Raw genomic sequence first — 12,359 nt, 5'->3', positions numbered from 1 at the left:
GTTTCTGAATCGTTAGCACCCCCTGTAGAAGCAGGAAGCAGTACTAAATTAGGTAAAGAACAATTTCTTTGTTCATACAAATATACCTGTATTAGTATCTATATTTTAATTAATTGATGTTTGCTATTTACTCGTATATTGTGCTAATTATATTTATTACTGCATTTATACTTTGTTATTAAATTTGTTAATTTTATTTTTGTTTTTTTTTTCAATTTCCATTTAAAACAAAAAAAAATAAAATTTGGTGTAATTTTGAAATGCGCGCCTTTGGTTACGCTTCATAGTTTGATGTATAGATGGCAGTGAAATTCGAAGTTTTCTTTGCCAATACCATTTATATATATATTCCAAGTATCGTCTACTAATGTGGGGTAAACTTAGATGTCACTACTATCGTCCAAATCTTGAGAGTTTTACATCTATTTACCTAGTCTACCCTTTGTAGATCTATTATCTATGGGGATTGTCCCGTTTAAGTCATTCACTTAAACGGGGGAATCCCGCAATAACCAATGTAATTCAATGCACATTTTTGGGCCCACGCGTAACCCCAGTCATTTGTCATTTCTGAAGTGAAAACTCTATAGGCACGTATGACAGTTTTTTTATGTCAGTATGATCTTGTACAATCTGCTTCGTAGCTTAAAATTATACAAGAAACAAGCGAAATGGCTCAGTAGTATAGGCGTTTGACTATCATGCTTAGAGCATATATATACATAATTAATTTTTTACTAATTGCTTTTGTTTGATTGCTTAGGACCTTAAAGTTACTGTAGGAAATTGTCATTTTGTTTCAGGGCAACGTACGCTAATCAGTACAAAATGTTGATTACTAATGAATAATTATTATCGAAATGCCGAATGAATTTAAATTTTCCACCCTACCGTCTACTGTACTGTATCAATCAATGACAATAATACATATCTATAATTTCTCTAGGACTTCAGTGTGTTTTCCCTATCTCTAGTTTTCCCTATGTCGAAATATCAAATTTTATTTCAAAAATGTACAAATTATCTATGGTGCAAATGATTCGGAAAAATGTCAGAAGGAGGGATTCGTGTCTATGGAAGAATTTCAGTACAATATAGCATAGCAATAGTTTTAAATAAAATATATACTATTTTTAAAGAAATGCTGTTAGAACTAGAATATTACAAGTTTAGAAGTGATAGGTTATTGATGTAACCTATTACAAAAAAATAAATTGTCCTTATGTAAATGTATGGATTGATATAACAGGTAATTTAACTTTAATAAAATAACAATAATACATATTATGCTTATATTGCAGCTTATCAAGATAGTAAAATAAAAACACCTAATTTAGGGACAATGAAAAGTTTTATAATACCTAATTTTCAAGGTCTTATGTACGAAACTATAAAATATTATGTATGCATTAGGTATAACTGTCTTGTTACAGAGAATCTATCGAAGAAACTTCTGATAAAGTTGTTGTAATATCAATAATAGGAAAAAGTGCATATTCTGTTTTGGGGCAGAAAGTAAGAGGATTGGAGATAATGTTCAATTTATCAAGTAATAATACAAATGAAGTAAGTTAAATAGAAAATTAAAAAATCACTTTTATAAATATATATTTTCCTTAGTATTCAATTGAAGGTTCTTTTGATGAAGAAAATCAAATAATTTACTTAAATGTAAGAAGCATGATGGATACTGATATTTTTATAGAGCATTATGAAGAACTCGTTAAAAAATATGAGCAATATCATAAAACCAGTGATTTTCTTGCAGTTTATAATGAAATTAAAAGTGTTTTTGCTAGAATATTGTTACTGCTATTTTCTGTTAGTCATATTGTAATTCTTTCACATCCTAAACCAATATTTGATGTCAGTTATATCCAATTTTTAAAAGCAGTTGACTCTCTAAGGTATGTAATGTAGTCTTTAAAGGAATATAAAATTTTATTACAATCTTAATATTATATTTACTTTCAGAATGAGTATTTGTAATAGCTTAACAGATACTCTTAAGCAAGTAGATGGTTTGCCTCAAGAATGGGTTGTAAATAATCGGTTTTGTGTACCACGTTTACTTTTTTACTTTGATTCTGGTTTTAAAGGTATACAGAATATTAAAAAAATGGAACATAATATGGAAGATAGAATATACCACATATTAAGGAAAACAAGGATTATAGGAAATTTTGGGTAATTAATGTTTTGGTATAGGTTTATCATACTGCTTAGTATATTTTTAATAGACACAATTTAATTTCTACTAATGGAATCATGTTCTGTGTTTGTACAATAGAGTACGTTTTTAATTTACATTATTAATACCAACCTTCTCAAGCAAATTTATAAGCTTAGTTTGTGATGTTAGTTTGTTGATCATGCTCGAAAAAAAAATTACCAGTGCATAGAAAAGTCTGAATATATTTATTTGTTAAGAATAACATTGTGAATATTAAAAATGTACTATTATCTCAATTTGTAAATATTATTTGAGATAATTGCGATATCAAATCTTAGTCGTTCTGTAATAAGACTAGAAAGTTGAGAGATATTTCTAATTCACTGTAGTGACATAACTGCGACGAATTAAGATATCGCTGAATTACATGCATCCTGCTATGTTTTCTTATAAAAACTAACTGTATTGGTACATCTGATTATGAAGCCCTGCGTATAACTACCCAAAGAAAGATAAAATTCTAAATTTTCATTTATACCAATCATTTGTGAATGTTTGTGGCATAAATGATTTTGTTTGTGTTTGATTAGTTAATTAATTATTAATACCTACACCAATTAAGATCGTGATTAGCTAACATTTTTTTAATATTGTAAAATAGACTTTGGGTACTCGGTCTTGTGAATTCGAAATATACAAAGGAATATTATTGTAAATGCTTATTTTTCGAAGGAAAATGCAAAATAAATTAAAATTTTCAATGCCCGCCAGTGTAACCGTATTGGTTACATTAGAGAGCACCGAAAAATTGAAATTTTTTTGTTTTTCCTCAAAAAATATAAGCATACACAAACATTTTAACTTTCATATTCAGAATTCACAAACGATTTTCGACGGATTTGTATCAACCTCAAAGGTAGACCAATAAGACACTCAAATTAGCACAAAAATAACATATTCACACATAACGTCTGAACTTCACACTGTGAAAATATTGTAGCCTTATAACTCTTTTCTTATTAACTAACTAATAATACATTGGACTTGGTAGCTAATGATGTAACCAATCTACTGCCCTTTCGGTTTTTAAAACATTCTTAGTCTGAGTTATACATATTTTACTTAGTGATGTGTTTTGAGTTTAATGGCTATGTAGCAGATTACTAAATTTCCGTTAATACTAACTAATTAATAGTCTCTGGAAATTTGAATTCAAATGAAAAGTAATGAATGCATAAATAATAAAACAGTAGAGTGCTTCAACAAAATATTTATAAATACTCAACAATTTTATCGACTAAAGAGTCATTATCAAAAGACTAAATAATATATTCATCATAACACATCTATAGTTGGTTATAATATAAAAATTAATGATTTTGTAGCTTAGACTCTTTTATAATGCATTAATTTGTAAGAAGCTTTTAATTATATTTTTATTAATTTTTAGATCTAGCTTATTTTCAATTCCACTGAATGAAGAATTTGTTTTCATTTCAACAGAAGAACAAGTTGACAAATTAGGTCAAGCTGTTAAAAGGCTCTATGTTAGTTGTCAACAGGGTCGCACAATGCCAATAAAACCACCATTCTTTAGTAACCCAACTCCAGAACACAGTATTCAAGCTCTTTTGCAAGTACATGTACAAAAAGCTCGAAGCAAAGGATTTGATGATAACGTTTCAAGCCGACATTCACAACAACCAACTTACTTCCTGGTAAGATATGTCTGCTTATAAGTTTGTAGCAAGTAAAAAATGTTATTTTAAAATTTATATATGTACACTGCAACTATCTTTAATCTTTGTACACTACTTTTATTTGTGTAATGCAGATACAGATTTAATGTAATATTTAGTCCGAGTTTACTGTATATAAAGGCTGTGTTTAAAAAATGTTTGTTTTAGCTTCCTACAGTTAAGCAATGGACAGGAGCTTGTAAAGTATTGTATGAAGTCATTATAAAACCTGAATTATTACCAACTCTTTGTACTGACACAAAATTTTCTGAACAACGTTGTCTAAAAGTTCTTCCTATTGCAATGGCTAGATACCAGGAAGGCTTACCTAGTCACTATACAAAAGCGGTTCACGAGGGACGTTTAGCTATCGCGCTGGCCCTTTTTGCTGCACAAGCCAGAGGATCTTTATTCCAGAAGTATAGTGAACAATTAATAACAGAATGTCAGGCCTATTGGGAATCAGGAAGGCAACTGTGTGAAGTTGCTTCACTAACGGGAAACCCATGCACATTACCAAAACACAGCAGAGGAGAGCATTGTAGCGGCGTTAGATATGTTGGTAAGATTTTTTAAGAACTCTATTAATTTTGCAGTTTGTTAATAAATTAATGTATTATTTACCTGAACAGTTTGAAATATAAAAAGGGGTTATTTCGTTATTAGAGACAGACACTTTACATAAAAGTAAAATTGATGTGTGTCAGTTAATATCGAAATAACTGTCTTGTTTTAAGCTCATATACTCATTTGTATGCTATTAAAATATAAATGATCCTTAAAAAAAATTGTCTGTCATACTGTACAGACTAATCGGTAGGGCATAAAGAACAGGCTATTGGGAGTAATTTAAGCTACTTATTGTTTGTTTAACTATCAATCAACATGAGCTCTTCCCTCACCGCAATCGTCTGTGTAGAATACAAGTCAAAGTTGCAGAACGGATCAACGCGTTTCATGTGTCAAATTTGTAGAATTTGTTAGTATATTTAACTAGTTAGGGATACATACGTCACTTTATTGCCCTTACCCTGATCGATTTGGGTATTTTTCCAGATTATAAATATTATAAAGGTCTGTCGCCTCTTCATAAAAATCAAATTTGTAGCGTTATTAGCCTTTAAACAATTTACATCTCGGAAATCTTAAAGAGTCCTGCCCGTTATCTTCTTGGAGGGAAAATGATTGTACTAACACTGACAAGCAAATTTATACAAGATTAATTCTTTAATATCAGTACAACATTCAAATCATGTAGTAGTCACAATACAACATTCAACATACACAAACAATAAAAGACAATGTGGAAATTTTGCCAGAAAATAGTTAGGTCATATTGTACCTAAGTTTCAATAGTATTTTACCTAAGTTTTCTAAAGTCGTTTTCCGATAATGTTGGGAAAAAAACAAGATTGAATAATATTTCGATGTTGCATATTTATCTTAATGTTGACCGAGTTAATTTTAAAAAGTACGAAACGATCAACAACTTTCGCGAAAAATTGTATTTACAGTATGTATATACAGTTTTTAGACATTTGTCCATTTTTATGAATTGTTTTTTGAAGTACGAAATTACATTCCCACCTGTTCTCTTCCCCTTCTCCCACTATTAAAGCTCATCACATGGTTTGAATATGTTCCGCTACGCTTGCTTCACAGATGTGAAAAGGAGATAATCAAGAGTGATTTATGTTAATTGTTTATACTTTTATTATAAACAATTAAAAGTAGTTTACGTGGACGTAACTGCTAGTGTATAACTAAATTGCATTTACGTAGGATTTGTTTATATGAAAGGAATAGCATATCCAGCTTCTGTTTGGTTCTCTGATGATGGGAGTCGTAGAAGTCGACAAATATTTTTTTGAAAATTTTAGATTTCAAACAAATGAATGGTTTTCACTACAGTCGTTAGTAGCTACGTAAGACTTAAATATGTAAAGCAGGTCGGTTTAATAATCAATACCATAAATAGCGCTAGGACACATGAGTAAAGTCACAAACATGTAAAACTTATTATATATTAATATTATTTTTTTTACATTTATATCGTTTTTGATAGTTTTTTAGTTTCGTTTGTTTTAATTGAAATGTTTAATATAAAATATTTTTAGCCTCTTGTGATTGTGGTCGCAAACAGTGTTCCCGTGAAGATCCCTATACTGCTCAGCAGGCAAATTACGATTTCTATCAGATGTTAAGTAAAGAATGCGTATGTGGAACACTTGATCGGATAAATTTTCCCGTTTTCGAACCCAGTACTAAAGAGTTCAAAGCAGCCACGCTTGCTGAATCTGAGGAACACCTGTCTGTACATTCAGAAGATCGCAGTCAGCTAACTCCAGGAATGGAAAAGAGCTTAGTACGTCAGCCGAGTACCACTGAGTATCTACCGGGAATGCTTACACTTAGCTCGCCTCCTGGATTATTACCCACGTTTTCAAGTTGGTCGTTGCTTTGTTTAGGACCTTCATCTCTTTACAGTCATAACTTGGGCCTCTCCGAATCCCAACATCCAGGATTTTTAAACGCTACTAATTATTTATTGCCGTGGGATGTCACTGTAACATCTAAGGTAGAGTTTTGTATTTTTATTGCATAACCAGCTGAGCCTATCCAAATCTGGACGATGGTATCCGTAGACATAGAGAATGGACCGAGCAATACCTTAATGAAATTGACCATTCTCTAGAAAGAGAGAAAACGACCTTGTGGTCAATACTACTTGTCTCTTTTTCTCTTTCTTTACCTTATTCGTCTGCTCCTGCAAGACTGTAACGTAGACCACTCAAAATTTTAAAAAAGACAACTACTGGCCGCACGATTGCTTTGTCTCCCTCACACGTTTCTGCCTGTATTTACTTTATGGATAGATATAAAATGCACAGTCCATTGTTTATGTCTATGGTAGTACCCCTTGTCGATGGTGCATAGCACTTACAATTTAATTTCGGTGATATCTTTATGATCTATGTATATGCAGCTAACTATATACCCGAATTTATTGGTTATAAGCTATAACATATCATTAGAATGGAAGCAACCAACTGTAAATCCGAATATTGACACGCCTACCTTTTTACTTATAAAAATGCTATCCAAATTTTGTTTGACATCCTTTTTTATGAATTCTACTACACAACAAGTTATATAAAATATATGCATAAAATTATGAGCATGGTATGAATAGAGTATAATACATCGTAGGTATACATATAAGACAATTTTTTATACTAAATGAATTTGGGATATTTCGGAACTATTCGATTAGATTCGATAATATTCGGCAGGCACACCACGCGTTGTTTCCTATCTCGAAAACATTATAGTAACAGCATAATTTTTTATATATACTTATTATTTCACAAATCGACTTAGTTATTAATTACTAATTAAGGTTAGTTGATTTTTGCTTTTATATTCAGAGTAGAACGTCGTGGCCTCAAATGGGAAAACATCCAGTAAGAGGCCGTAGACCAAGAATGAGCGGTAGCTTGCCACAGTTTACCGTGAAAGTTTTTATTGGAGTCGAGTATGAATGCCCCCGGGGTCATAGATTCATGTTGGCTGCACCCGATAAAGTATTACGCGCTGCTCCAGGAAGTATTGTTAAAGATACGGGACATAAAATAGCCGAATCGGATATGCCATTATATTTTCCATGTCCCTGCCGGTCAGTAAAGCCCTTAACTGCGCAACTAATGAGGCTACATATAGTTACACCAAAAGCGCCAGTACACTGTACTCTTTATCCTAGGGTAGGTATTAAATTTCATTCAATTTAATTTTTATTTTAGCATTAAAATTGTTAATGAACTAATAAAATTAATATAGATATGTCAGGTACCTATAAATTTATTTTTGTATCAAATCGCATAATTTTCTCTTTGTACGCTTGTTCTTTGATATAATAGAAAAAAAAACAACATTTCTAATAGTTTAAGGCAAAGATCTGTTAATACTGGATGTGGATAGCGCGCTTACGGTTTTTCTAGTGTATGACTTTGAATTCAACGCGGGAAAAGGATAGCATCATCTGTACTTTAGCGAGTGCGATGAGGACCAGTTTGTATCACTATATAAATTAATGGTAAAGACTTAAGAAAAATTTGTGGTGTAATTTTTGTGAAGTTGTATGATTAATTCAAACAATTCGAATAAAAACAAACGGAAAGTTTTACTAAACGTTTAATCAAGTTTCGGATAATATAGCAATTTACCAAAGTATATAAAAGATTACTAATAGGCGAAGAGCCGATAATACTAAAAGTACCGTCATCGCGGAATTGTTAAATTTTTAAAAAAATTAATAATTGACAATTATAACAAAATGGCCTTAATTTACTTAGTCAAAAGTATATTAAAAAAATATAATAAAAAAGAAAAAATGTTTTACCATCATCGCAAAAAAAACAGTCGAATTGAAAACCTCCTCATTTTTGAAGTCGGTTAAAAAATAACCCTACACTGATGTAATGAGAATACTAATGTTACTGCTACTGTAATATAAAATAATGTTTCCAGTATGAATAAAGTTAGGTCATATGATTAATTTTAATTTTACCAAACCAATATATACATTAGTATTTTTTTGGAAATATAAAGAGGTGTATTGCCTCCTGTGAATTTTGATTTTGTTAATTTCATTGTAAAGTTATTGATTTTTTTTTGTTTACTTTTATGATAAATTGACTTCCGTTATTTTCCAACAAATATCCACAATGTGATCTAACCATGGGATGATTTTTAAATGGTTTCTTATTAACCTAATGATATTCAATAAACTAAATTGCTAAATTTACACGATTTATTTAGATGCCGTTTATTGTTATGGACAAAACAGGGACAATTTCCTGGTATCGGAGTATTTGTGTATAAAATGTTACACTAAAATACTATACTTGCGTTATTGCGTTAAGTAAGAGTATATATATCTGTCTTTTTCTTATGTTGGAGTCACTTACCAAGAGTTGCGCGCTATCATATTGAGTATTACTAGATCTTTGTTATACAGTATTAGGAAGATACATTTTTTTTTTTTACAAGTTTTAATTTATATTGCACAATTTTAAAGGGTCTGTGGTATGGAATTTTCTTTAATGTTAATAGTTACTAATACCAGTGGTATTAATTTTGATTAAATTTTCATTACATAACCCCTTATATAAAAAGTTGTAAGGAAGTAAGAATTAAATCGGCAGATTAAGGAACGATTTTAATGTGTTACTTATTTCAGGTGCAACCTGCAGCTGGATCTCCTATATTTATAGCATCTGCCGATGGACCGGTTATTGTTACCCAATCGGCATATTGGGTTATGCGTTTACCTTACGTCTACGCGTCTGATAAAGGCAGTTATACTGAAAATATTACTGCCCGATTATTAGCTAAAGTTTTTGCAGTAACTGCAATTGATGATTAATTTGTATTTATGACTAATAATATTTTATTTTTGATATCTTTGTTTATTCAAATAGCATCTTATGGGGAAAACGATAATTAGAAACTAATTCAACAAAAGCTCTTACAATTAATAAACCTATTTAAACAACGATAAAAATACTGGTAATGGCTTCGCTTTTTAATTTGTTGTGGTAATCTAACAAGTCGGTATACACATTTTACATCTTTTAGGGCATCCTTTGGCTCTTTTTAAAATAATTAATTTAGATGGTCTTAACTTAAGATATATAGAGAGGTTATTACCAAAATGTAACTGTCGGATATAAGCTGGTTGATTTTATACGGAGAGGGTTAAATTGATCTGTATTTATAACTTCTGATTCTACTCTCAAGTCAACGCTAGATTTTTTTAATACTTTTTTTGGGAATATACTGTGCTATATTATATACAAAGTTATAATTATTGTTCATGTTTTCCTCCGCGTGGAATTTATGACTTCATGAGGGTGTTATGAATTTTGCGTTATTTTTTATCAATTTGTCATAGTTAAAATACCTGCAGATCAAAACCACAGAACTTTTAGAGGATACCTCTAAAAAATAGTTAAACACATACATTATTGTTTGTTTTATGAAAGTGTATTTTGATTATTCTTTAATAACTTTACAAAAAACCAAACCATATAAACAGATTTTTTAGACATAACAAGAAGCTTCATTAAATTTATGTTAAAAAGTTGTAAAACTATCTACAGTTGTGTTTTAAGAAGAGGAAACCAAAAGAAAAAGTGAAAACAAAAAGCACGTCTTTTGTTATTATTTTTAATCTACAAGATTAATCCTATTAATAACGCAAAAGAGCTTCTAAAAGAGAGGAGACTGGGAGACTCATAAGCTATGCTCATAAGTATTGGTGCAAAAATGAAGCCTTTGTATATCTATTATCAATGAATGAAGCCCATTCGCCACCAGGGCAATCTGATCATAGGCGTAACTGAGATACAGATATATATAATTTACGGCTAATTTTTGTCGCTTTGACTATCAATTGCAAGAAGAACAATTAAGCATAATAACAAATATTAAAATTAATGTTTTTTATCCATTAATCACTTAGAAATATACAATATTATTCCGCAGTCCACGACTTAGGATAATAAGATTACGGTAAGGAAAGCAACACACATAAAGTGAACGTTGTGATTGCCATGTACTATCTCTTTTTTTTCTCTGGTCGGTAACCATAGAGTATAGTCAGAGATTGGACTCCTTATCTATAGTCACAGTATAAACTATTTACTGTGCTATAGTATTATCTATGGCTATAGTCTTCATAGGCAATGGTCAATCAGCTGGATTTAACCTTAATTATTTTGTTATCATTTGTATTAATAAGTAGCCCATAGTTAATATACTGTAATGTGAATTGTTCGCTATTATAATTTAAAGATAAACATCAGATCTGATATTTTAATTATAGTTATAGCTGAATCGACTGCATTAACGATAGGAAAGTCCAAATAGCAAATAATAGGGCTAGATTTAGTTATTGTCTAATATTTACTAAAAACTGAAAAGAAGTACATTTTAGAAAATATAAAATATGGATGCTGGTGGTGATAGGTAAGTTTTATTTTTCTACTATAACCCCAATAAAGCTTAATAATTTCAGGTTGCAGTATTCAAGTAATATAGCTTTTATTAGAGAAGTGTATGATAGTGAATATGCTCATCAGGTATTTGCATTGGAATTAGAAAAGGCTCTTGATGCTGGATGTTCTGTTATTGTAATTGAACCTACTCAATTAGGGGAAGATACAGCTCAGTGGATTACTGTGGGAAATTGTTTGCACAAAACTGCTGTTTTTTCAGGCTTAGCTTCACTAACTGCAGGTTTGTTATAATTTTTGAGTAAATTTGAAACAATAGCAATAATTTGTTTAACTACAAAAGAAATAATTTCCAAAACATTTATTTATAGTTTAGGCAGTGAATTAGCAGTATAGTTCTTCACAATATAATTTTTGTCTTTCAGTATTAGAGAGAAAGACAATTTTCAATTTAATCATATTAGCATCACATATTTATAGTGTTAAATATGAGTATTTTTTCAAATTTAGGATTTATATGGCCTGATCGACCTTTGGCTAGCACCCCATTGGCGGCACTATCTTTCCTTTGCACTAGTCTCTACACAGCTTCTTGGCAATTTGATAATTGTGTTAAATATCAGGTAATTTTTCCTAATTTTCTAACTATTGTATTACCAGATTAGCTTTAAAATTTGTAAAACATTTTTTGTTTAGGTGGAAAAGGACCCTAGAAAACTTACTCGACTTTTAATTTCTTCTGCTGTAACAGCTTCTTCTCCTGTAGTGTTAGTTCGAAAAGACAATAGAAAAAGTATAATTCTTCATTGTACAGTTTCATTTGCAGCTGCGGCATTTTGTGCTTACAGACTGTACTGCACATTTAAGTAGCCATAAAAATTTCAGTGAAAGTCTAGTCTTGTTTGGTTTAATAGGTATTATCTGCAAATTAAACTTTCAAAAGAAACAGGGGTGAGAGATCCATTTTTAAATGCTAAAGATCGATTTATAAGAGTACAAAAATGACCTATTTGTTTAATGTATCATTAACAGTAGATTTTGGAAGATTATTTTCCACCACTTTTTTGTCTCAGTTTAATGTTATTTCAATTAGTAGACATTTTGTAAATAATTACAAGTAACTGGGTCTAATGTTTATTCAGATAGATCTTGAACAAGTGCAAGTTTCTGCAGATTTACTGTTGCATAAATGATTGTAGTTAAAAGTAAATAAATTATTGAAAATACTATATGTATGTGAAAATGTCACATTAGTGCCATAAAGTAGATTTTATTTTTAATTTTCTTTAATGACAATAAACAAAAACTGCATAAATTGTTAACGAAAATATATTAAATAAATTAAAAAAATACATATTAAAAAATGCTAACACGCTTTTTAAAATTTAACAGTGTTCAACTAAAACAACCGTGAAGCACAAACGATTGCCT

At 30.4% G+C, this 12,359-nt stretch overlaps 2 protein-coding genes across 2 annotated transcripts; both read left to right on the top strand.

Moving 5' to 3' along the window:
- The first annotated feature begins 790 nt into the window (after positions 1 to 790).
- On the top strand, positions 791 to 9,475 carry LOC108733880 (protein smg8). The gene is made up of 10 exons (XM_018465227.2): positions 791 to 1,249; positions 1,302 to 1,380; positions 1,434 to 1,566; positions 1,621 to 1,907; positions 1,975 to 2,187; positions 3,624 to 3,891; positions 4,081 to 4,474; positions 6,030 to 6,490; positions 7,341 to 7,673; positions 9,152 to 9,475. Exons 2-10 carry the CDS (start codon positions 1,343 to 1,345, stop codon positions 9,335 to 9,337), a joined length of 2,313 nt encoding a protein of 770 aa, XP_018320729.1. The 5' UTR covers positions 791 to 1,249; positions 1,302 to 1,342; the 3' UTR covers positions 9,338 to 9,475.
- A 1,061-nt stretch (positions 9,476 to 10,536) lies between these two features.
- Positions 10,537 to 12,155, top strand: LOC112904140 (transmembrane protein 11 homolog, mitochondrial-like). The gene is made up of 4 exons (XM_025973461.1): positions 10,537 to 10,941; positions 10,991 to 11,211; positions 11,439 to 11,551; positions 11,625 to 12,155. The coding sequence occupies exons 1-4, from the start codon at positions 10,922 to 10,924 to the stop codon at positions 11,796 to 11,798; spliced, it is 528 nt and encodes a 175-aa protein (XP_025829246.1). The 5' UTR covers positions 10,537 to 10,921; the 3' UTR covers positions 11,799 to 12,155.
- Positions 12,156 to 12,359: the final 204 nt, after the last annotated feature.

Source organism: Agrilus planipennis, unplaced genomic scaffold (genome assembly GCF_000699045.2).
Source record: "Agrilus planipennis isolate EAB-ADULT unplaced genomic scaffold, Apla_2.0 scaffold85, whole genome shotgun sequence".
NCBI lineage: Eukaryota > Metazoa > Arthropoda > Insecta > Coleoptera > Buprestidae > Agrilus > Agrilus planipennis.
This window is presented reverse-complemented; position numbering and strand designations above follow the sequence as displayed.

Bases quoted from the DNA above. Each gene is read 5' to 3' on its own strand.
- LOC108733880 (XM_018465227.2), top strand. From the start codon at position 1,343: ATGAAAAGTTTTATAATACCTAATTTTCAAGGTCTTAT. The intron at 4,475-6,029 runs GTAAGATTTTTT...AAATATTTTTAG, and splicing joins TAGCGGCGTTAGATATGTTG to CCTCTTGTGATTGTGGTCGC. The intron at 6,491-7,340 runs GTAGAGTTTTGT...TTTTATATTCAG, and splicing joins ATGTCACTGTAACATCTAAG to AGTAGAACGTCGTGGCCTCA.
- LOC112904140 (XM_025973461.1), top strand. From the start codon at position 10,922: ATGGATGCTGGTGGTGATAG. The intron at 10,942-10,990 runs GTAAGTTTTATT...TAATAATTTCAG, and splicing joins ATGGATGCTGGTGGTGATAG to GTTGCAGTATTCAAGTAATA. The intron at 11,212-11,438 runs GTTTGTTATAAT...TTTCAAATTTAG, and splicing joins CTTAGCTTCACTAACTGCAG to GATTTATATGGCCTGATCGA.